The sequence below is a fragment of the Myodes glareolus genome, chromosome 19 (assembly GCF_982192425.1).
Source record: "Myodes glareolus chromosome 19, mMyoGla1.1, whole genome shotgun sequence".
NCBI lineage: Eukaryota > Metazoa > Chordata > Mammalia > Rodentia > Cricetidae > Myodes > Myodes glareolus.
The window spans coordinates 66771514-66792694 of NC_142044.1; the positions used below are offsets into that span (position 1 = coordinate 66771514).

A 21181-nucleotide genomic window follows, 5' to 3' on the forward strand; every position below is an offset into this window, starting at 1 on the left:
ACCTTTTCTTATTGGGATGTCTGGTCAATGGTGTGAGGATTTGTGCCTTGTTTTATTGCATCTTGTTATGCAGTGTTCTGTAGCTATCACTGGGAGGCCTCTTCTTTCCTGAAGGGAAATGGAGCAGCAGTGGACCTGGATGAGATAGGAGGTGGGGTAAGGACTGGGAGGAGTGGAGGGAAGAGAGGCTGTGGTGGGGATGGACTGCATGAGAGAAGAATAAATTAAAAAATATTTTAAAAATACAGTTTAAAAGAAGTCGATGTTGACTTGCCATCCTGGATTACAATGGGACCTTGTATCAATAGAAAATCCAGCATTTGGGTTTGTTTTACACACAGTGCCAGGCTGGTTGTATGGGAAATACAAAAAAATAACCACACACACACACACACACTTCACACTTTTCTTGAGATTGATGACATTAGGTAGGTAGAAAGGAGAAAATTGTCTAACTGCCATGTTAGAAATCACTGAAGGAGACAGGCAAGGTTTTAGTGTGGCAAAGGAGCTGGTCCTGAAGAAATCAGGAGCAGGGTTTTGACTAAAGCGTGCAGGGTGACATCTAAAACTGAGCAGAATGAAAAGTCAGAAATAATAAGCTGAGAACAAACTGAGCTGACAGAGTTAGGAAGGTCGATTTAGAACCATGTTCCAAACTCAGCTTGCCATAAAAACTATATCCTTTAAAAGCATGGAATATTTGCATAGCAGGTTGAAGAAGGGTGACTGGAGGGTCACAATACGTGGCAGTAAGTGAGGAAAAACTTGGGAATGAGTAATCTAATTGTGGACTAGTTTCACAGCCCACAGACTGATGGCAATTCCCCTTCTAATAATAGAAATAGGCGAATGAGCTCTGTAGCCTTCAGGTGACTTATGCATGCAGACATGAAAACAAGGAAGAATATAAAATTAAGTAAGTTTGTCAAAAGAAAATATTTTTTATTTAGATAAAAACATCTTAAGATGACAAACATAAGAGTTTATTTAAAAGTTGAGATTTTTTCCCTAAGGTTTAAAAACAACTTCCATTTGTTTGTTGGCCCTTTAATTTGCAATGTCTCCATCAGTTTTTCTGACCTGTAGGGAGAAAGAAAAAGATTGAAATGGTGTCGTTTTCACAGCTTGAGGTGTGGCAGAAGCATTTAAAAACAGCTTTTCACAGCCTTTTCTCCAATGTCTGATCTGAAGTCCCTAGGACTTTCCATGTATCCTATTGTGGGTTGAGGAGGAACAGAATAATATTAATTTTTATAGGTGCTGAACCTGTACCAAGTGCAAATGAGATAGGAGCACTATCATTGAGCTGAATCCCCAGACCAATATTTTAATAAATTATTTTTTGAGATGGGGTCTTATTGTGCAACCCTGACTGACCTGGAACTCATTATGTAGACCAGGGTGGACTTGAACTCACAGAGATCTGCCTGCCTCTGCCTTCTGGGTTTGGGGCTTAAAGGTGTGCAACTATACCCAATAGTTTTTTTTCCTTTCTTTTTCCTTTTTTTTTTTTTTTAAAGAAGAAAGGTTTGGCTAAGAATCTTTGAAAGTTTAGATCACAATGTTAAAACTTTGATATTAACTTGACAAAGGTTACATTACCTCTTCCCCAGGACTTGTAGCTGCTAGGATACTTATCAGCCATAACCTCTTGTAGGTCTCTTGAGTCACTATAGGAGAGAACCACAAAAAGCAAGTTAACAGGGGAGCAGGAATGGGGGAATGAACTGATATATCTAGTTTCGGGCAGCCAGAGCATTATCCAAAATAATTGATATTACTCAGGGTTATAGTAGGAATCATTTAATTTCTGTCTTTTGTTTCATATTGTCCTTTATGCCTTCACTTCTCATGTGACTCCATCAGTGCCCCCTGGAACCCTTGTATGTGCTCTCCAAGCTTGTTTGGCTAGGGACACTGAGCTATTTGTGCAGAGTTGGTCCCCTTAAGTCTGAGAAGTTGGTCTTTTATTCTTTACACAATTATTTTGTACAGACAAGGCCTTGATGGATTATAGTCCCAGGTGAACCACTGAGAAGGAAAGTACCCAGAACCACGCACAGTTTTATCTGTGTATGTGGTAATATGTAATTTTGTGTGTGTGTGTGTGTGTGTGTGTGTGTGCGCGCGTGTGTGAGTGTGTGAGTGTGTGCGCGCGCCTATGGGCTACAGATCAGTGTTGGATAGTTCAACTGTTTTCTACCTTGTTTATTTAAAAAATGTAAAATTTTATGTATATGGGTGTTTGTCGGCATTTATGTCTGTGCACCAAGTGTGTGCTTCATGACCATGGAGGCCAGAAGGAAATGTTTGATTCCTAGAATTGGAGGTACAAATGGCTGTGATCTGCTGTGGGGGCTGAGAATCAAACCTGGGTCTTTTGGAAGAGCATCAAGTACTCTTAAGTGCTGAGTCACTGTGTGTGTCTGTGTGTGTAGGTCAGAGGAGAACTTCTGGGAGTGGTTCATCTATCACTTGGCTCTTAGGGATTGAATGCAGGCTGCCAGGCTTGGCAATAAGCTCTGTGTATTCATTGGAACATATCACTAGGCTACTACCTTACTATTATTATTTATTTTTTTAGATATGAGATCTCTTATTGAACCTGGAGCTTACTGATTTGGTCAGGCTACCTGGCCAGCAAGTTTCAGGGAACCTCCTATTTGCTTTCTCAGTGCTCTGATTATAGGTGTACACTACCATTCCTGAGTATTTTACGTGGGTCTGGGATCTAAATTCAGGTCCTCTTGTTTGGACAGCAAGCATTTACTACCCGAACCACTCTACAGCCCTGGTCACCAATCTTTTAAGTTAGTGACGAAAGCTCAGTCATTTTGAGTCTATGGTCTAATGGCCATCTTCTCTTTAAATGTTCATCTTTAGGACTGGTGAGATGGCTGAGAGGGCCAAACCACATACTGTCAAGCCTTACAACCTGAGTGTAAAACCCAGAATCCATGAGGTGAGTGGAGAAAACTGGTGGCAACAGGTTGTCCTCGAATTTGCCCATAAGCAAGCAAACAAAAAACATTTTAAAAAGTCGACTTATTACCTTGAACGATGGTGATAGCATACAGTTTATCTTACCTTTCACAAACCAGCATTTTTGGAGCAAACGTCTCAAGAACAAATGAAGGAGAATGATACATATGATCTAGAAAGCAAATAACAAGGAAGAAGAAACACAAATCCTGAGCATTATCAGATTGTTGGTAGCAGGGCTTCTCTTCGTCTCCCTTATGTAGCTGTTGCTGGGAAGCAGTTGCCCTTCCAGGGGCCACAAGTCCACCACCTCACTTTTACCAGGGGAATGTAAATAGAAGTATCTTCTCAAACTAGGTGGTTAAAGACAGTTGCGCCTTTCTATTCTCCTTTGTGTCATCTTTGGAAGCTAAATTTGGAAGGTTGACAGCTCTCAGTTTGTATTCTTATGTTGTTATCTACTGAATTTCTGTCTTAGGGTTTTTAATACTGTGACAATGAACAAAATCACCTTGGGGAGGAAGGGGTTTATTTCCATTACATTTCCAGGTGACAATATACCAGTGAGGGGAGTTCGGACAGGATCCTGGAGACAGGAGCTAAAGCAGAGGCCATGAAGGAGTGCCACTTGCTAGCTTGCTCAGACTGTGCGTGCTCTCTCTCTCTCTCTCTCTCTCTCTCTCTCTCTCTCTCTCTCTCTCACTGTTTTTGAAGACAGGTTTTCTATGTGTGGCCCTGGCTATTTTGGAACTCTGTAGACCAGGTTGGCCTTGAACTCACAGAGATCTACCTGCCTCTGCCTCCTGAGTGCTTAAACACATGTACCACCACTGCCTGGCCTTCAGCCTGTTTTCTTATAGAACACATAACCACCTGCCCAGGAGTGGTACCACCAACAAAGGGCTGAACCCTTCAACATCAATCACTACGAAGAAATTGCCCTACAGGCTTACCTACACTCTGATCTTATGGAGGCATTTTCTCAATTGTGGTTCCCTCCTCTCAGATGATTCTAGCAGTAATAACATTACTGTAGCACAGGCTGTGAACCACATGGGGAGCAGGTGGGAGTGTCTCCAACTGGGGGATGTACTGGTTTGGTTAGGGCCAGTTTGTGTAATTTCCTAGCATGCTATTTGCATCATGTGACTGAAGGTAGTTTAGCTCAACCAGTGACACTAGGAAATGACACTAGGACCTTAGTGTGAGCTGCTGTGTCTGAAACTTCCAGTTGCACAATTTATGCTATGCAAATAAGGAGGTCATACAAACTATGGCCACCTTGGCTGATGAAGCTCAGTCCTGGTTAAAGGCTGCGGCCATGGGATGCTGGCTTGTAGCTCAGTGAGACTATTGTTTTTAAGTGGGCCACCCCTCTAGAGACAGGTGGCAGTCTTAAACTTAGTAATCTAATGTAGCAAAGGGTTTTTGTGTGATAAGCATAAAGATTTATTACTCAGGGTTGTGTTTACTGTCTGCTAGTTCTAAAGTGCACTTCTGTTCACAGCTGTGTTCAGTTTCACCCTTGCTCACCCACATTCCAGACGTCAGGGTCAGTGATCTGATTGCCAGCACTGGAGAAGTTTTCATTTCCTTCAAAACGTGGATGAGTGACCTTTGGGAGATTAAGGGGCTCTGAAACAAAGTAGAAAAGGTGTTGAAGTAGAATAGACAATTTTTAATAGCTAGGTAGCTAAGGCTTCTAAGTAATTATGGGCTGTGGGATGTAGGAAACAGAATCTGGTATTGCCTACACGCTCTCAAATGAAAGCTCACCATCATCAACTGCACTTCTGTTGACACAGTTGGCCTCATGTTCCTTGAGCCTTTTGATTGGGACCACATGACAAGCGTTATATTTGCAGTTAGCCATCTTTTTAGCTATCTTCGGATTTTTCTAGAAGGAAAAATTCATGTTATATTTTGCCTATATTCTGTCCTCCACTCATTTCTGAAAATGCTGAAGAGATATGTCTCAGCTTTGAGAATGACTAGTTTCTAGTTGTGAGTGGAAGCAAAAAACCATACCAAAGAAACACTATTCTGAAAAAATTTCCTCAGCTTTTATTGGGGAAACTTACCTTTTTGCATGATGCCAGATGGTATTGTAACCTGCTGGCTGGTATCCTGTGGTTTGGGTCATAAGGACAGAGTTCTATGGCTTCTAACTCCATTGGTCCTAAGAGGCAGGCATCATAGGTTGGAAAAGAAAAAATTACCGCTTGAGATCAGGTTGTCTTGACATAGACCTATTTTCTATTCTTTGTTTTTTTTGTTGTTGTTGTTTTGTTTTTGTTTTGTTTTTCGAGATAGGTTTTCTCTGTAGCTTTGGAGCCTGTCCTGGAACTAGCTCTTGTAGTCTTGTAGACCAGGTTAGTCTCGAACTCACAGAAATCTGCTTGCCTCTCCCTCCCGAGTGCTGGGATTAAAGGCGTGCGCCACCACCGCCCGGCTTTATTCTATTCTTAAAAGCTATGTGGTGCCGGGCGGTGGTGGCGCACGCCTTTAATCCCAGCACTCGGGAGGCAGAGGCAGGCGGATCTCTGGAGTTCGAGGCCAGCCTGGTCTACAAGAGCTAGTTCCAGGACAGGCTCCAAAGCCACAGAGAAACCCCGTCCCCCCCCCCAAAAAAAAACCCCAAACAAAAAAAGCAATGTGTATGGGGGCTGAAGAGACAGTTCACAATTAAGATTGGTTTCTGATCAACATGAAGTCAAGGAGTTCAGATTCCAGCACCCAAACTGGGTGATTGACAAATGCTGGTAACGCCCATTCCTAGGGATCCCACACCTTCTTACCATCTTGGGATACCTATGTGTGTGCACGCACACACATACACACCACTCACAAAGACATATTTGAATAACAAAAGCAATAGTTTAGCTGGTTAGACAATGGAGTAAAGTCTCTGCTTCCTTGTTCTGGGAAGCCAAAATTTGACATTCTACATACTAATAGGTTGCTTTAAATAGAACACTTACTTCACAAATAGAATATTAAGCAGGTAAGAATCCCTGGAAACATCACAGACCCAACTATGATGAAATTCAACATGTGCATACTATTTAATCAAGATTTGGGTAGCTGGTTCCTTTAGTGTTTCTTACTCTCCCCTCCCTCCATCTTTTCTAAAGCTGAGCTACTTTTAGTATAACCACTGAGAAAAAAATCAGAAGAACCACAATATAATGTCTGAGTTTAGGCCACTTACATTTACCTAACAATGTTAGCCTGAAGTGTCTAAACTTGTGGATGGTAACATATAAAGACTCCTAGAAGTGAGCTAAAAATAAACCATCTCAAAGCTGCTGCGTTTTACTGCCAATAGGAGGCCCACTCTCCCCTATGGCTAGCTGTCTTTAGCTATCTAAGCAGACATTTATTTCAAGGACTTCCAGGTTTCCAGGCAACAGTTATAGCTGAGATTTCTGCAAAACAGTGATGTATAGTTTGGTGGTGGTGTGTGTGACAGAAAATAATATCAAGGCAGAGTGGCATAAGCAATAGGGATAGAAAAGCGCCCTAGAATAGCCCATTTCAATTTGACTGTGCATCATACCTAGAGCATTGATAGACAGAAGGCATAGAGCTAGACTGTTAGATATCAGATTTTCCTGACAGCATTTTGGTGATTAAATTAGGTAGTTTTTGGGAACACAAACCAAAGTGATTCTTTATGCTTTTACTGCTTATTAATGATTATATTTGAGCCACGGATACTTAAAGTTAGTTGACTTTCTGGAAAATTAAAGCTAGTAAAATCCATTACTATATATGATTATCTTTAGATTATAAAAAGATAATGGATCTGGGAAGTGGTGGCACAGGCCTTAAAACCCAGCATTTGGGAGGCAGAGGCAGGTAGATGGAGACCAGCCTGGTCTACAAAGGGGTCTACAAAACAGCCAGGGCTGTTACATAGAAAAATCATGTCAGGAAGGAAGGAGGGAGGGAGGAAGAAAGGAAGGAAGACAATAACAACAAAAATCAAAAACAAAAAAGAGAAAAAATAAAAATAAAAGGATAATGGAAAATGTGTCTTAATATCTATATGTAGCCTTCAGAAAATCTGTTATTTCAGCCAGTGACCAAGGAAAAGTATGAATTTTGGTCCCACTGGTAAGTCTGGTGTTAATAAACAAAGATTGCTGGAGGATTCAGTGTCAACAGATGATATTAGTTTGTTCGTTAACCAAAACATTTCCCACAGAGGGTGGCCATGAGTATAATACAGCTAGACTCCTCAAAGCTACCTTCATACTTAAACCTGGCATAAGGACAGTGAGACTTACCCAGTTCTCCAAGCACTGACCCTCAATCCCAAGGGGAGGATCAACGAAAGAAGTTAGAAAAGACAGAAAGCACAGCACCCTCCTCTGGTTACCCGGGGAGTCAGTTGCTGTCCAAGCCTTCTGCTCAGTACACGTTTCTCAGAAGGCTGGGAAGTTTTGATGTCATACTGAAGTTTCAGAGAAGTGGTTCTCAGGCTGGTTGCATGTGGGAATCATCAGAAATTTTAAAGGGACAGATCCTTTGGGGCCATTCCAGAACTATTGGATCAGAGTCTTCAGAGTGCAGGTTGGCTGACTGTGGCTTTAAGAGCTCCTCAGGGAATTCTGGTTGATAGTTACTAGGTTACTAGGCTCCTCTCACCATTGCTAGGCCTTGCTCTCGGTTAAATAGATAGTTTTAGAAGGGTTCTTCAAGTTCACAGAAGGACCTGAAGAATAATCTTTTTGATGTTTCAAAGACTACCTGTTGCCGCAATAAGTCCCATCTTTTAACCTGCCCCTTTTCTTTATGGGGAGCCAAATACAGAATTCTATAAGTGAAAGGACAAGCTCAGCACACTTTCAAAAATCAAAATTTTAGTTTACTTTTGATATACTGAATCTAATCTACCAGACCCTGAGCTAAACATACTCATGTAACAAATCATTTAATCACTTCCTTAGTTGTATAAGGGATTATCATCATTTTTTATAGATATTGATTGAGCTCTACATTTTTCTCTGCTCCCCTCCTTGCCTCTCCCCCTCCCCAGTTAACCCTACCCCAAGGTCCCCATGCTCCCAATTTACTCAGGAGATCTTGTCTTTGTATACTTTCTACTTCCCATGTAGATTATATCTATGTAAGTCTCTCTTAGTGTCTGCATTGTTGTCTAAATTCTCTGGGATTGTGGTTTGTAGGCTGACTTTCTTTGCTTTATGTTTAAAAACAACCTATGATTAAGAGTATGCATTACTCTTCCAAAAGACCCGAACTCAACGCCATCACCCACATCAGACAGCCCACAACTGCCTGTAACGCCAGCTCCAGAAGGACCTGACTCCTGCACTCACTAGTACACACACACACACACACACACACACACACATACACACACACACACACACACACACACATCTTTAAAATGAAGCAAAAAAATGATGAATTTGTTTGTAAAAGTTTTTGCTGGTAAGCCCTTGAACTGTGCTTAAAGAGTTCTTACCTGAGATCAATTTCCTTTCTACAGTCATTGTTTCCAATAAAAATATCCACTTCCTGAAAAAAAAAACCTATGAGTGAGTACATTTGATAATTGTCTTTCTGTGTCTGGGTTACCTCACTCAAAATAATGTTTTCTAGTTCCATCCATTTTCCTGCAAAATTCAAGCTGTTGTTACTTTTTTTCTGTGGTGTAGTACTCCATTGTGTAAATGTACCACATTTTCCTTATCCATTCTTCGATCAAGGGGCATTTAGGTTGTTTCCAGGTTCTGGCTATGACGAACAAAGCTGCTATGAACATAGGTGAGCACATGTGCTTGTGGCACGATTGAGCATCCTTTGGATATATACCCAAAAGTGGTATTACTGGGTCTTGAGGAAGGTTGTTTCCTAATTTTCTGAGAAATTGCCACACTGACATCCAAAGGGGTTGTACCAGCTTGCATTCCCACCATCAATGTAGGAGTGTTCCCTTTTCCCCATGACCTCTCCAGCATAAGTTGTCATCAGTGTTTTTGATCTTGGCCATTCTTACAGGTGTTAGATGGAATCTCAGAGTTGTTTTGATTTGCATTTCTCTGATGACTAAGGATGTTGAATATTTCCTTAAGTGTCTTTCAGCCATTTTAAATTCCTCTGTTGAGCATTCTCTGTTTAGGCCTGTACTCCATTTTTTTAAACTGGATTATTTGTTCTTTTGATGAACAATTTCTTGAGTTCTTTGTATATTTTGGAGATCAGACCTCTGTCTGCTGTGGGGTTTGTAAAGATCTTTTCCCATTCTGTAGGCTGTCATTTTGTCTAGTTGACCGTGTCCTTTGCTTAAAGAAACTTTGCAGTTTCAGGAGGTCTCAATTATTAATCGTTTCTCTCAGTTGTAGTATGTGGGCCAGGCTGGCCCGTTGGGGTTTCTGTCCTGCCTCGTACCCCACAGCTGACAAGCCCCAAAGAAAATCACACAGAGACTCCATAAGATTATAAACTGATTAGCCCATTAGCTCAGGCTTCTTATTAGCTCTTGTACCTTATATTAACCCATTATTCTTATCTATGTTAACCACATGGATTGGTACCTTTCTGAGTGGGGCAGGTCACCTCTTGCTTCTTTGGAGTCTGGGAAGAACTGCAGAGGGAGATTCCTGCTTCCCAGAATACTCCTGTTCTCATCACAGTATTCTGTCTGGTTGACCTGCCTATGCTTCCTGCCTGGCCAATCAGCATTTATTTAAAACATGATTGACAGAATACAGAAAATTCTCCCGAACCACTCAGTGTCTGTGCTGCTGGGGTTATATTTAGGAAGTGGTTCCCTGTGCCAATGCGTTCAAGTGTACTTCCCATTTTCTCTTCTATAAGGTTTAGTGTGGCTGACTTTATGTTGAGGTCTTTGATCCATCTGGACTTGAGTTTTGTGCATGGTGATAGATATGGATCTATTTTCATTCTTCTACATGTTGATATCCAATTATGCCAGCACCACTTGTTAAATATGCTTTCTTTTTTCCATTTGATATTTTTTGCTTCTTTACCAAAGATCAGGTGTTCAAAGATGTGTGGATTGATATCTGGGTCTTCTATTCAGTTCCATTGGTCCTCCTGTCTGTTCTTATGCCAATACCAGGCTGTTTTCAGTACTGTAGCTCTGTAGTAGAGTTTGAATTCAGGGGTTGTGATGCATCCAGAAGTTCTTTTATTGCCCAGGATTGTTTTGGCTATCCTGGGTTTTTTGCTTTTCCAAATGAAATTGAGTATCGTTCTTTTGAGGTCTTTGAAGAATTTTTCTGGGATTCTGATGGGCATTGCATTGAATCTGTAGATTGTTTTTGGTAAGATTGCCATTTTTACTATTTTAATTCTGCATACCAAAGAGCATGGGATATCTTTCCACTTTCTGGTATCTTCTTCAATTTCTTTCTTCAAGGATTTAAAGTTCTCATCATACAAGTTTTCCACTTGTTTGGTTAGAGTTACTCTGAGATATTTTATGCTATTTGTGGCTATTATGAAGGATGTTGATTCTCTGATTTCTTCCCCAGCTCTTTTATCATCTGTATACAGGAGGGCTACTAATTTTTTTGAGCTAATCTTGTATTCTGCTACATTGCTGAAAGTGTTTATGAGTTGCAGAAGTTCTGTGGTAGAATTTTTGGAATCACTCATGTAAACTATCATATCATTGGCAAACGGTGAGAGTTTGACTTCTTCTTTTCCAATTTGTATCCTCTTGATCTCCTTTTGGTGTCTTATTGCTCTAGCTATGACCTCAACCACTATATTGAATAAATATGAAGATAGTAGACAACCTTGCCTTGTTCCTGATTTCAGTGGATCACTGGGAGTTTCTCTCCATTTAGTTTGATGTTGGCTGTAGGCTTGTTGTATACTGCCTTAATTAAGATTAGGTATGTTCCTTGTATCTCTGCTCTCCCCAAGACCTTTATCATGAAAGGATGTTGTATTTTGTCAAAAGCTTTTTTGGCATCTAATGAGATGATCATGTGGTTTTTATCTTGCAGCTTGTTTATATGGTGGATTATGTTGACAGATTTCGTATGTTCAACCATCCCTGCATCTGTGGGATAAAGCCGACTTGGTCATGGTGGGTGATGGTTCTGATGTGTTCTTGGATTTGATTTGCTAGTATTTTATTTAGTATTTTTCCATCAATGTTCACGAGTGAGATTGGTCTGTAATTCTCTTTCTTAGTAATGTCTTTCTGTGGTTTGGGTATCAGGGTCTTGATTTAATATTATAAGTGATATTTATCCAGAAAGTTGTCCATTTCCTTTAAGTTTTCCAATTTTGTGGAGTACAAGTTTTCAAAAATATAACCTGATGATCCTCTGTGTTTCCTCTGTGTCTGTTGTTATGTCCCCCTTTTCTTTTTTGATTTTGTTAATTTGGATATTCTTTCTCTGCCTTTTGGTTAATTTGGATAAAGGTGTGTCTACTTTGCTGATTTTCTTGAAGAACCAACTCTTTGTCTCATTGATTCTTTGTTTTGTTTTCTTTGTTTCTATTTTGTTGATTTCAGCTCTCAATTTGATTATTTCCTGCCATCTAGTTCTCTTAGGTGAGTTTGCTTCTTTTTGTTCTAAAGTTTTCAAATGTTCCATTAATTTACTAGTGTGGGATTTTTCCAGCTTCTTTATGTAGGTGTTTAGTGCTATGAACTTGCCTCTTAACACTGCTTTCAATGTGTCCCATACATTTGGGTGTGCTGTGTGGTCATTTTCATTGAATTCTTGGAAGTGTTAATTTCCCCCTTTATTTCTTCCTTGACCCATTGATGATCCATTGTTTAATTTCCATGTGTTTGTGCGTTTTCTGGAATTAGTATTGCTGTTGACTTCTAGTTTTAAAGCATGGTGATCTGATAAGGTACATTGGGTTATTCCATTTTTTTGTATTTGTTGAGGTTTCTTTTGTTACCGAGTATGTGGTCAATTTTTTAGAAGGTTCCATGAGGTGCTGAGAAGAAGGTATATTCTTCTCTGTTTGGATGAATATTCTTTAGATGTCTGTTAAGTCCATTTGAGTCATAACATCTGTTACTTCTGTTATTTCTCTGTTCATTTTTTTTGTCTGATTGACCTGTCCAGTAGTGAGAAGGAAATGTTTAAGTCTCCCACTATTAGTACATGGGGTTTAATATATGATTTAAGCTTTAGAAATGTTTCTTTGACATATGCAGGTGCCCTTGTATTTGGGGCATAGATGTTCAGTATTAAAATTTCATCTTGATGGATTTTTCCTGTGACTAATATGAAATGACCTTCTTTGTCTCTTTGGACTAATTTTAGCTTGAAGTCTATTTTGTTAGATATTAGGATAGCTACACCCGCTTGTTTCTTAGGTCCATTTGATTGGTTTATTTTTTCCTAACCCTTTACTCTGATATGATGTTCGTCTTTGAGATTGAGATGCATTTCTTGTATGCAGAAGGATGGATTCTGTTTTTATATCCAATCTGTTAGCCTGTGCCTTTTTATAGGTGAGTTGAGTCCATTTACATTAAGGGATATTAATGACCAGTTGTTGCTATCTCCTGTTAATTTAGTTTTCATTTTTTTAAAAAGATTTATTTATTATGTATACAACATTGCTTCCATGTATGCTTGCATGCCAGAAGAGGGCACCAGATCTCATTATAGATGGCTGTGAGCCACCATGTGGTTGCTGGGAATTGAACTCAGGACCTTTGGAAGAACAGTCAGTGCTCTTAACCTCTGAGCCATCTCTCCAGCCCCTTTAGTTTTCATTTTTGGTAATATTAATTTGTGCATTTTTTTCTTCTTCAGGATTTGCTGTAATGAGATCATCAATTGCCTGTGTTTTTGTTGGTGTAGCCATCTTCCTTGGGTTGGAGTTTTCTTTCTAGTATTTTGTGTAGGGCTGGATCTGTGGCTAGGTATTGGTGAAATCTAGATTTGTCATGGGGTATCTTGTTTTGTCCTTCTATGGTGATTGATGGTTTTTCTGGGTATTGTAGTCTGGGCTGGTATTTGTGGTCTTTTAATATCTGCATAATGCTTGACCATGACCTTCTGGCTTTCATTGTCTCCAAGAGGAAGTCAGGTATAAATCTGATAGGTCTACCTTTATATGTGACTGTCTTTTTCCTTTGCAACTCTTAATATTCTCTCTTTACTCTGTATGTTTAGTGTTTTGATTATTATGCGGTGAGGGGACTTTTTTTGGATCCAGTATATTTGGTGTTCCTAAGCTTCTTATATCCTCATAGGCATAGCTTTCCTTAGGTAGGGAGAATTTTCTTCTATGATTTTGTCAAATAAATTTTCTGTTGAATTTCCTTTGAGTTGAACTTCTTCTTCTTCTATACCTATTATTCTAAGATTTGGCCTTTTCATAGTATCCCATATTTCATGGATATTTTGGGTTAAGCTTTTGTTAAATTTAATGTTTTTTTTAACTGATGAGTTTATTTCCTCTATTGTATCTTCAGCACTTGAGATTCTCTCTTCCATTTCTTGTATTCTGCTGTTCATGCTTTCATTTGTGGTTCTTGATCTTTTTCTCATGATTTCTGTTTCTATGATTCCTTTGACTTGTGTTTTCTTTATTGTTTCTATTTCAGTTTTAAAGCCCTGGATAGTTTCTTTTATATGTTTGATTTTGTTTTCTTGGTTTTTTTAAAAAGTGATTTGCTGATATCTTCCAATTTTTTGTTTGTTTTTTCCTCCATTTCTTTAAGGGAATTTTTCATTTCATCTTTAAGAATTTCAAACATTGGGCTCAGTGGTTAAGAGCATTGCCTGCTCTTCCAAAGGTCCTGAGTTCAATTCCCGACAACCACATGGTGGCTCACACCCATCTGTAATAAGGTCTGGTGCCCTCTTCTGACCTGAAGACACACAGACAGAATATTGTATATGTAGTAAATATATATACATATATATATATACATACATACACACACATATATAATTTCAAACATTCTCTTGAGGTTATTTTTTAGATCATTTATTCTAGTTCATTCATATTTGGTTTTTCAGGTCTTGCTGTTGTAGGGTCTTTAGGTTTTACTGGTATTGTGTTGCTCTTTGTGGTGTAGCATGTGATCTTACCTTTTCTACTCATCTTTTCCTCTAATAGGTATGGTTGGAACTGTCTGAGATTCTGTTGAATGATATTCTAGGTGCCAGTGAATCCAAAGCTCAGAAGGTTGTTCCTCATGGTACAGTCAATATCACAGTTCTGGTTACCCTGTTGGTTATTCCTGTTCCTGGAGGTAGCTCAGTGCTCCTGTGCCTGCTCTGTTCCTTTGGAGTTTGCTGTTTCAGGCCTACTTTGGCCTAGGCTGCTGTCTTTGATTGTTTCTGTAAATCCTGGTTTGGATCTCCTCCTGCAGAAGTCCCTGGCTTGGAGCTGGACCTGTTCTGGTGGAGATCGCTGACTCTGGATCTGGTCACTGGCTCAGTCCTCATCTGCCAGTGTTCCAGGACTGGGTTTGCTCCCAGGACTGGATTTGCTCCTGGCTTCTGCTCCCAGTGGAGCTTGTTTCCTCAGGCCCTCTCTGTCCTAGGTGAGGATTATCATCATATAATAGATTAGGAAAACCAACTCAGTGAGAATGGTCTAAAGTTACAAGGCTTACATGTTTCAGTAGCATTATTAATACTGTTGGAAGTAATATATGTAGAACATGGAAATATCAGATATGTTGCAAATGGCTAGGTTATCACTTTACATATACTAATCAACTTAATACATAGCTCTATGAGATAGAAATTATTAATCAATATAACAACATTTATAGGTACATAGTCTGGGTCAGCAGGTAAATGGTAGAGTAGGATGGGTCTAGAGTCTGGGCTCTTAGCCACTAAGTCATAAAAGGCTCAGCTCACTATACTGAACTACATTAATCAGAGTCTGATTCTGAAGTGTGGGTTTTCACTCATACCAGCTACAGGCTGGTATTGCCAGGCTCCAGCAATTTTTCACTGAAAGTGCTGGGGTATAATATGAAATGGACACTTAAAGGTATAACCTAAACTGGGCAGAATTACACACTTGTAATCCCAGCATTTAGGAGATTGAGGTGCGAGAATCGGGAGTTCAGGGTACCCTTGACTACATACTGAGTTTGAAGTCAGCTGGGGTTCTATGAGACCTTACCTCAAAATCCAAATAAATTAATAAAATTAAATAAATGGAGGCAGAATCTGATTTGTATGTAAAGTATATGAGTGCAATCCGGGGCTGTGGGAATTTAGGAAGGATTAGGCTTCGGGCTGTTAAACAAAACTCTGAAGTTTGAATAGGATTTGGTTCAGAATAGGAAAAGCATATACAAGTGAAGGCAGAAACAAACATTGCACACTCTCAGAAGACAGAAACCATGGTACCCATTTGATTAGGGAGTATATATTAGAGGTGGCAGAAAACAAGATTGGTTTGGCATAGAGAATCTTTAACTAATTTGTTTGGACAAGGACAGAAATATAAGTGAGAAAGAGACAACAGAAAAATACTAACCCTGGAGGCTGTGGCTGGGCTGCTTAGCTGCCTCGGACAGCCTGTTATTTATCCTTCCCTGTCAAGATAAAAGACCAATGGAGCCCAAAGACTTCTTCAGTAGAACCTGGGCTTCCTTGATAACATCAGGCGGTTTAAACCTTCAGGGCCCTTGTCATGTTACTCCAGTCTCATAGCATTTGAGGCCCCTCGAAATAAACGAAGAGAGTCTCTTTTCTAAAAAAGCAAAGCCTCCCTCAGAGATGTTTGAAATTTGATTGTTTCTTCAAAACAAAACCTTCTCTCAGGAGCAAGCATGCTAAGTTCTTTGGTTGATAAACGATCATTCCTGACTTCTTTCCCTGACCCTCACCCAGAATTTCAGGCTCACATGAAAGCTCTGGGTATGGAACTAAATGGGATGATTCAAGAGGCAGAGAAAAGACTGCAGGAAGGAAACAGTACAAGATACCTGACCTCGAACTTCCCAGAATCTTTTACTCTCTAGCATGAAAGAAACTTGAAATAAGTTGAAAGCTTCTTAGGTAGAGAGGTTTCAGCTTGGTTGGGAGTAAGAATGATCTCAGTGCTGGAATTTATCCAAACAGCGAAGACTCAAGAATCATTGTTAATTTTCTCTTGCTAATTAATCTGGTTTCTCGTTGTGGGGCTTTTTTTTTTAAATCAATTTAGTCTTAATAATTCAATACATATCTGAGACAGGTTCTGAAGGGCTCTAGCAGGCCTGCTTATGGCAAACATGGCACTGGCAGGCCTTGCCTTATAAACCATAATTACACCCTAAAGCTAGCCATCAAGGTCTATTCGCTTATTTGGATACTTCGTGTGTGTGTGTGTGTGTGTTTGATACAGGGTTTCACTGTGTACCCTGACTGTCCTGGAACTCACAGAGATCCACCTGAGTTTGCCTCCTGAGTGCTGGAATTAAAGGTGTGTGCTACCAGTGCCTGGCTAAGATTTTGCATATTTAGTATGCTTCTTTTAAAACATTTTATTTCTTGTATAATCTAGCAAGTTTCTAAGGTGCTCCTGCTGGATCACACTTACAGAATCACTGAACTAGATATTACAAAGGGTATCAATATTAGGTAACATACCTGTCATTAGGGAAGAGCGTCTGATGTGGGTGGGAAAGAGGAGGCATATGCTTAAAAATATAACAAGGAAGCTTACATGACTGTAATCTCGACACTCTGGAGGTGCAGGCAGGCAGATCAGAGGTTGAAGGTCATTCTCAACTACATAAGGAAATAGATTGATTATAGCCTGGAGTTCACAAGACTCTCAACCCTCCCAATCATTTATATAAATAGATTTATGCATAAAATAGAGTAGAATAGAACACAACTTTTAATGGAATAGTTAGAGATGGGATGTGACCCAGGTCCTAAAAGATGCTGGGGCCTAAGGGTCAGTAGAAAACAAGAGGCATTCTTGATGGGGATGTATAAGGGAAAGTGTAGAAGTGTATGGGCTGGCAATAAATATTTGTTTGGTTATGCTTTGTCTGGGACACTTGGGGAGGGGTAAAGTCAAACGGGGTTGCTTTGTGAGGAGCCTTGAAAGCTTGTTCCTTTCCGCAGCCTCCGCCCACTTCTTACCAAAGTGCTGCACAACCAGAAAGAGGAAGTCTCCTCTGCTGAGGGTGCAGGAGGAAGCACAAAAGGCTGTGAAGACCTGTGAGCCATCATGACCGCTGTTCCTCATGAACCAATTACAGAGGCACCCGGAAGCCCGTTACACCAATTAGGCTGGGTCCTTCTACAAAAAGGGCGGTGCCATCCAGGCTGAGACTATTTGGGGCGATTGGGTCTTCTATCTGGATGTTCCTCTTTCTCGGTGGCCATCATGTCTTTGACCTCTGCCTACCAGCATAAATTAGCAGAGAAGCTCACTATCCTGAATGACCGAGGTCAGGGGGTTCTCATCCGTATGTACAACATCAAGAAGGTAAGTACGGGCCATTTTATTGAATCAGAGCAGGAGCCTGGAGGCCTGCAGGCCCAATAGTCAATCCTGTTTTTCCTCCACTGCTTTAAGTGGCTCTCAGCCATTCAGACGATATAGGTCCCTCAGTCTGGGGAGACAGAGGGAGGCTTCTTTTTTAAGGCTAGCTCTTTCTAGGTATGGCTTTTTCCTGTTCGAGAGCATCATCTTCCCCTAAGTACTGAGGGAGGGGTGAGAATGGGGGTGAGAGCATGTTCTGAGTGACTTGGATAAGGTCTGGGATTTAGAGTTTTGGGTCTATTTATTGCTAATTCTTCTACTTTTTGAGTTTTCAAGTTGGGTTTCTGTCAAAAGCATTTTTGTGTTTTTTTGTGGAATCATTTCCCTAAATGGATATTTTAAAAGGAGGTGGGTGTCTTCTAAGGTACTTTATGGGCTATACATGCTGTGTGGGTGTATGTGTGGAGAAACTAAGAAACTGGGATGTTAAGAGGTGAGCCAGCTGTAGGAAGTAGAGATATAGATATAGATAATTTTCAGACTCTCCTGGGAGAGAGAAGAAGGGCCTTATGGGAAGGGATATTTGTGCCCCTGTTGTGACCCACGAGGAATACGGTGTCCTCTTGTGGTGAGCCCCTCACGTATTGGAGGGAACTGTGGCACTGAGCTTTATATGAAGTCCAACTTTTGAACAGGCACTTTTCTTGATACTTCCGGCTTCCATGCAGGGGTGGGGACGCATCTTCCTCTCTGGGTTAGAACCAAGCCTTTGTTAAGACAAGATGACTAGTTGTTAGCTCTTTGGGGTGCTGGTTCACTGTCTGGAACTTGGTTCTCACCTACACTCATGTTTGTATAGTGAATTCCCAGACAGCCATTCCCAAGAAAGATAGTGGGAATGAATGATTCAGATAGAGGTTTGTATCTGAGTTGGAAAAACAGTATGGTGGTTATATTTTGTTTTTGTCTGTGCAGACCTGTTCAGATCCAAAATCTAAACCACCTTTCTTACTGGAAAAGTCCATGGAATCAAGTCTCAAGTACATCAACAAGAAATTTCCCAGCATAGATGTCCGAAACAGCACGGTGAGAACTTGGGCCCATTTCCCCCCTTTCTGTGGCATTATTCTTGCATGGCTCACATTCTCCACTTTTGGCTGCTTGTCTTCAAGTGTTGCCATCTCTATATATGAATATAGGGCTTCAGGTATTGAGGATTGTGAGCTCAGATGGGAGTCTCCCATGGGCACAGCCTTGTGAGCCAGGTTCAGAGGACACTGGTGCTTACAGAGAGGCAGCTCCATTAGCCCCACAGGGCACATCTTTTACTGTAGTCTTGATACTCAAGTCTTGTTTCTTTACTGCTGGATGCTATGCATAGAGTGGCAGATCCTATACTTCTCCCTGTCTTAGCCCTAGCTTTCTTACAATCTATGCAAAGTATTTTTATAATCTGTTTTCTTTTCCTATTGATTTATACAACAAACCTCTTGAGCTGAAAGGGAACTGGGACTTTCCTTTCAGCTAGCCTGCTGCTCTAGTCAGAATCACATCTAGTCAGTCAAATGGAGAGTTTCTGTGTAGAGAAACTCTACACAGAAAATGTAGAACACGGGCAAGCGTCTGATTCCTCCCCAGCAAGTGTTGCCTTTTAAAGAATGATTGGGTTGCTGGGCGGTGGTGGCACATGCCTTCAATCCCAGCACTTGGGAGGCAGAGGCAGGCGGATGTGAGTTCGAGGCCAGCCTGGTCTACAGAGTGAGTTCCAGGACAGCTGGGACTGTTCCACAGAGAAACCCTGACTCGAAAAGCAAGACAAAATAAAAAATCAACAAAACAAAAAAAGAATGAGTAGTACTCCTAATTTTAGTTACTTTTTAATTTTATATGTTTTATTTCATTTGTGTTTCTCTCAGCAACATTTAGGACCAGTGCATCGTGAAAAAGCTGAGATAATTAGATTCCTCACCAACTACTACCAGTCGTTTGTGGATGTCATGGAGTTTCGGGTGAGTCCTTTGTACCAGTGTTGACATGGGCCTCAGAGATTCAACCTTCTTAGCAGTTCTTCATTCATGTTGCTCACCTCAAGTTCTTGGCAGAAAAGAGGATCGATGTAATGTAATGATGTAATACATGTAATGATGTAAGTTGTATTGTTGATGAGCTGTATATGAAATACCATATTTTTACTTCAAGAGTTACAAAAGTGGCACACACTTGCAGTTCCAGCTCTTAGGAGGTAGAGGCAGGGGAATCAAAAATTCAAAGTCATCTTCAGCGGCATATTGAGTTCTAAGTTAGTCTGGGCTACATGAAACCCTGTTTCAAAAACAACAAAACATATCAAATAGTATTAATATATTCACGCTAAGTACTTAAAATATTATACATCAAATATTAAAATTAAGCATATTTGGTGACAGATTATGACTAACTTCAGCTTACTAAGCCATACTTTTTATGATATTCTTTTTTTTTTTTTTGGTTTTTTTGAGACAAGGTTTCTCTATATCTTTGGAGCCTGTTCTGAAACTAGCTCTTGTAGACTGACCTTGAACTCACAGAAATCCACCTGCCTCTGCCTCATGAGTGCTTGGAATTAAAGGTATGCGCCACCACTACCCAGCATATTCTTTTTTTTTTTTTTTAAATTTACTTATTTATTAGGTATACATTGTTGACATCAGATCTCATTACAGATGGCTGTGCTCTTAACTTCTAAGCCATTTTCTTAGCACCCCAATACTCTTTTAAATTTATTTATGTATGTGTGCTGTGTGTGCACTTGCAGGCATCTTTATGCCAAGGAGGGGGTGTGAAGGTCAAAGAACAATTTTTGGAGGTTGGTCCTCTCCTTGTAGGTCTCATTTGTTTCTGCTACTCTGCTTCATATTCCAGGGTAGCTGGCCACGACCGTCCCACCGCGTCTGCTATCGCTGCCTCCCGTCTTGCTGGAGGAGGTTACAGATGTGTGTGCTCTTATATCTGTGGGTTCATTAGACTTGTGAGGCTGATGCCTTCACCCGCTGGTGTAAACTGGGTGTGCAGTGTGTGAGTGTGTATGTGTCATGGTGTGGCCACGGAGGTCAGAGAACACAGGAGTTTGCTCTGTTACCACCTTGCTGAACCATTTCCCTGGTCCCCTTTGCAGTTTTTAGTGTGGTACACTTACTGTAAAATTTACTGCTTTAACTGTTTTAAGTATCCAGTTCAGGGATATTAAATGTCACCGTAATACACAACTATCTTTCCGTGATGTAAAATTGACATTCTCTACACTTTAAACAATAGTTCCTCATTTTTCCTGTCCTTTGATGGCAGCCATTCTATTTCTGTTTTTATGATTTTAAGTGTGCTAACTGTTTTGTGTAAGTGGTTGGTACCTTTTATCTTTCTGTGACTGGCTTGTTTAACTTAGCAGGGTGTGCTAAGGTTCATCCATGTGGTAGAATGTTGGAGACTTTCCTCCATTTTAAGGGAGAACAATATTCCATCCTATGGTCATACTCTATTGTGCTTCCCTACCCACCCATCAATGAGCACTTGGGTTGCCTCCATGTTTTAGCTGTTGTGACTAATACTGCTACAAATGTAAGTGTTCAAGGGCCTTCAGATTGTTTTTTTAAAAATCTATTTATTTATCATGAATACAGTATTCTTGGTATTCTGTCTGCATGTATGCCTGTAGGCCAGAAGAGGGCACCAGATCTCATTACAGATGGTTGTGAGCCACCATGTGGTTGCTGGGAAC

The 21181-nt window shown here is 40.4% G+C and overlaps 2 protein-coding genes across 3 annotated transcripts in view; one reads left to right on the forward strand and one right to left on the reverse strand.

The window, feature by feature from the left end:
- Nucleotides 1-920: 920 nt before the first annotated feature.
- LOC125410168 (gametocyte-specific factor 1-like) lies at nucleotides 921-7443 on the reverse strand. Of its 2 annotated transcripts, none has more exons than XM_048449562.2 (7): nucleotides 7278-7443; nucleotides 5067-5164; nucleotides 4762-4882; nucleotides 4519-4620; nucleotides 3091-3157; nucleotides 1606-1673; nucleotides 921-1083 (listed from the first exon to the last, which is right to left on the reverse strand). In XM_048449562.2, exons 2-7 carry the CDS (start codon nucleotides 5157-5159, stop codon nucleotides 1070-1072), a joined length of 465 nt encoding a protein of 154 aa, XP_048305519.1. In that variant the 5' UTR covers nucleotides 5160-5164; nucleotides 7278-7443; the 3' UTR covers nucleotides 921-1069. The 2 variants fall into 2 exon arrangements, with proteins under 2 accessions (XP_048305519.1, XP_048305520.1); XM_048449563.2 differs by lacking the exon at nucleotides 7278-7443 and adding an exon at nucleotides 5784-5918.
- A 9821-nt stretch (nucleotides 7444-17264) lies between these two features.
- The window catches only part of Nckap1l (NCK associated protein 1 like), a 44879-nt gene continuing 40962 nt past the window's right edge, over nucleotides 17265-21181 (forward strand). The window contains exons 1-3 of the mRNA XM_048449710.2: nucleotides 17265-17430; nucleotides 18403-18513; nucleotides 19344-19436. Of these exons, the coding sequence (XP_048305667.1) occupies nucleotides 17329-17430; nucleotides 18403-18513; nucleotides 19344-19436 (306 nt within the window). The 5' untranslated portion in view covers nucleotides 17265-17328. The remainder of the gene's footprint in view (nucleotides 17431-18402; nucleotides 18514-19343; nucleotides 19437-21181) is intronic.

What these genes read in the sequence shown, in the direction of transcription:
- LOC125410168 (XM_048449562.2), bottom strand. Translation starts at nt 5,159, where the DNA reads ATGGAGTTAGAAGCCATAGAACTCTGTCCTTATGACCCAAACCACAGG. An exon ending in CAGAAGTGCAGTTGATGATG is followed by an intron (nt 4,621 to 4,761) that starts GTGAGCTTTCAT and finishes ACTTTGTTTCAG; the next exon opens with AGCCCCTTAATCTCCCAAAG. An exon ending in AAAATGCTGGTTTGTGAAAG is followed by an intron (nt 1,674 to 3,090) that starts GTAAGATAAACT and finishes TCTCTCCTATAG; the next exon opens with TGACTCAAGAGACCTACAAG.